The sequence below is a fragment of the Brassica napus genome, chromosome C8, assembly GCF_020379485.1.
Source record: "Brassica napus cultivar Da-Ae chromosome C8, Da-Ae, whole genome shotgun sequence".
NCBI classification, from domain to species: domain Eukaryota; kingdom Viridiplantae; phylum Streptophyta; class Magnoliopsida; order Brassicales; family Brassicaceae; genus Brassica; species Brassica napus.
Window position 1 is genome coordinate 6,888,511 of NC_063451.1, and position 2,693 is coordinate 6,891,203.

At 39.0% G+C, this 2,693-nt stretch overlaps 1 protein-coding gene across 1 annotated transcript; it reads left to right on the forward strand.

The window, feature by feature from the left end:
* Positions 1-602: 602 nt before the first annotated feature.
* LOC106402464 (WPP domain-containing protein 2-like) lies at positions 603-1,460 on the forward strand. Its single transcript, XM_013843208.3, has one exon. The coding sequence runs from the start codon at positions 698-700 to the stop codon at positions 1,229-1,231; it is 534 nt and encodes a 177-aa protein (XP_013698662.2). The 5' UTR covers positions 603-697; the 3' UTR covers positions 1,232-1,460.
* Positions 1,461-2,693: the final 1,233 nt, after the last annotated feature.

Below are 2,693 nucleotides of genomic sequence, written 5' to 3' on the forward strand. Positions count from 1 at the left end.
AATGGACAAAATGAACCCACTAACCCATAAACCCAGTTTTAAAATTCATTTTCAGTCTTTCCAAATACTCATCAAATCTTATATTCTTTGCATGACCCGTGATGTACATTTCATTTTAATGAAATTTTAGAAAAAAAATACCTCAAAAACAGACATGGAAAAGTTGAAATTCAGAAAACACAGTTTTAAAACTCATTTTTAATTTCTTGAAAATCTCAGCAATTCTTACATTATTTACATTATTCTTGATATACATATAATTTTAAAGCTATTACACAATAAATTTCATAAAAAAGGGACACAAATTTTCTCTCCTTTGAGGTTCAAAACTTGTCAATGGAGGCGATGAGAAGTGAAATACGATGGGGAAGAAGAAAGAGAGTGAACCTAATGTGATTCTATTGGTTAAAATTATATTGTGGGGTCAAATAGTTGAGGTTTATGGTTAATTTATTAAATTGAATAATGTAATGTATTAGTGAGGTGGAAGGTGAGGTGTAATATTTATATTAAACTAATAGAAGGTTAGTATAGAGAATGCAATGGTAAAGGGTAGTGAGAATAGAGAATGAATAAGAATAACAGTTTTTTTTTTAACAGGGTCATATTGAGTTATGGCCCCTTTTTAACAGACGTCACAACTGATATCACCAAACCAAAAAATCTCTCTGAGAATCCCTAAATCCACTTGAAAAAAATGGCAGAAACCGCCGAAACAATCAACACCACCGTCTCACCGCCGCATTCCGAATCCGAGGGCTCCACCACATTGCCCGCGACGACGCCAGATCAGACATCGGATGAAACCTCAAAAGCCGCAGATCTGAAGAAGGAAGAGTCCGTCGCAGAGACGAAGCCAGGAGGAGGCAACTCGCTCCGCATTTGGCCTCCGACTCAGAAAACTCGCGACGCCGTCTTGAAGCGCCTGATCGAGACGCTATCCACGGAATCCATCCTCTCCAAGAGATACGGCACGCTCAACTCCGACGAGGCTTCCGCCGTCGCCAAATCCATCGAGGAGGAAGCCTACGGCGTCGCGTCGAACGCTGTGTCTGACGACGACGATGGGATCAAGATCCTTGAGGTTTACTCCAAGGAAATTAGCAAGAGGATGCTTGAGACGGTGAAGGATCGATCTGCAGCCGCCGCGAACAAGGAAGCGGTTGAGGATGTGAAGACGGAAGCTACGAAAGACGATGAAGCTCCTGAGTCGGAGAAGAGTGAGGCGTAACTCGTTCTTGATCCTTACCTTATCTATAATCTACCTATTAGGGCTTCACTAGATTCGTATGAGTTTCTCAGAGTTTATGACGACAGATCTGTTCTTGTAATGACTTTATGCGTGGATTTGTTGGTATTTGCCTATTTCGAAGATGCTTCCTTCTTCCTAATTCGTTGCTTGCTTTGGTTTGGCTTGTTAACGATTATGCAATTAACAATAATATCATCTGCTTAGTACCTTCCTCTTTGTTGGGTTCGTTTTGTGCTTGATTCTTGCAGTCATCGTGTGCTTGCTTCCAGCTAGTATCCTTTGGTCACGTCCTTGTGAATATTGGAGCAGTGTGTTCAATTTCTTTCATTTGCGTTTCCTTTATATTTGAAATTGGGTTTGGAATACATTGACACGTACCTTTAGGATTAAGGTTAAAGTTATTTAGATTTTGAACTTGGGTATGACTTAGGAAGTCACTATTTTTATTAACTTTAGTTACATCAAAACATGGAAACAAGATTTACCGACACGTTTCTATTGGTTACAGCACAGGTTTGTTGCGCATTTGGTTCTGATTGTCTGTTTTACGTTCTTTTCTTTTGGGTTAGATCATGGCTTATTGACTGTTATACTAAGTTCTGTGAAATGTGTAGATATTCTTAGCTCTCGTGGTGTCTTGCATTGAAAAAGTGGATTGGTCTGCATTTTATAATATCCTTGATTCTTCATTTTGCTTTGCATGGTTTACCTTTCAACTGTAGTAAAACAATTTTTCTGTTTGCTTTGATTCTCTCCTTCTAAGCTTAGGGTGAGTATTTGTTGGAGTTCGTCAATTTCTGCATTTGTTTAATCTCACCAGTGCTCTATACATTTCACTGATTCTCTGATCCTCTTCTCTATCAAACTTCATTATTTTCTCAATTCTAGACAGTCTTCAAGAATTTCTTAACTTATTTGCGAATCCAAATAAAGAAATAAGCTCTGGTGACTACTTGGTAGACGAATTCAGTCTTAAAGAAAATGGACAAGCTTGTACATTGTATCAAGATTCAAACAAAAGTGCACCTCGAGTAAAAATAGTATTCTCTTCAGAATACATCATCATCTCCAAGATTTACTAGATATGGTGAGTCGGCTCAAATGTAACGTTGGCTTTGCTTGGTCACAATCCAAAACGCTCTCAGGTGCTGCTTGGGTATGTTTTGTTCCCGGCGAGTATTCTAGCAAGTACACTCGGTCTTTAATGACAAAATCAGGAGCTGGGAATAGGCCCTTGAAAGCATGAGAAGTCTGCGTAAAGAGATATCTTTACAGTTTCATCTTATGGTAATCATTAAAGCCCTTCAGAAGCCTCTAGAATGCCTTCATTTATAGGACATATTTGGAGGAGTCTACTGAATCTTACTTCGGACCAAGAAAGATGAGATATTTGTTGTAAGGGTCCCAAATGCAACAGAGGTGCAACTGACCTGCCAAGAGT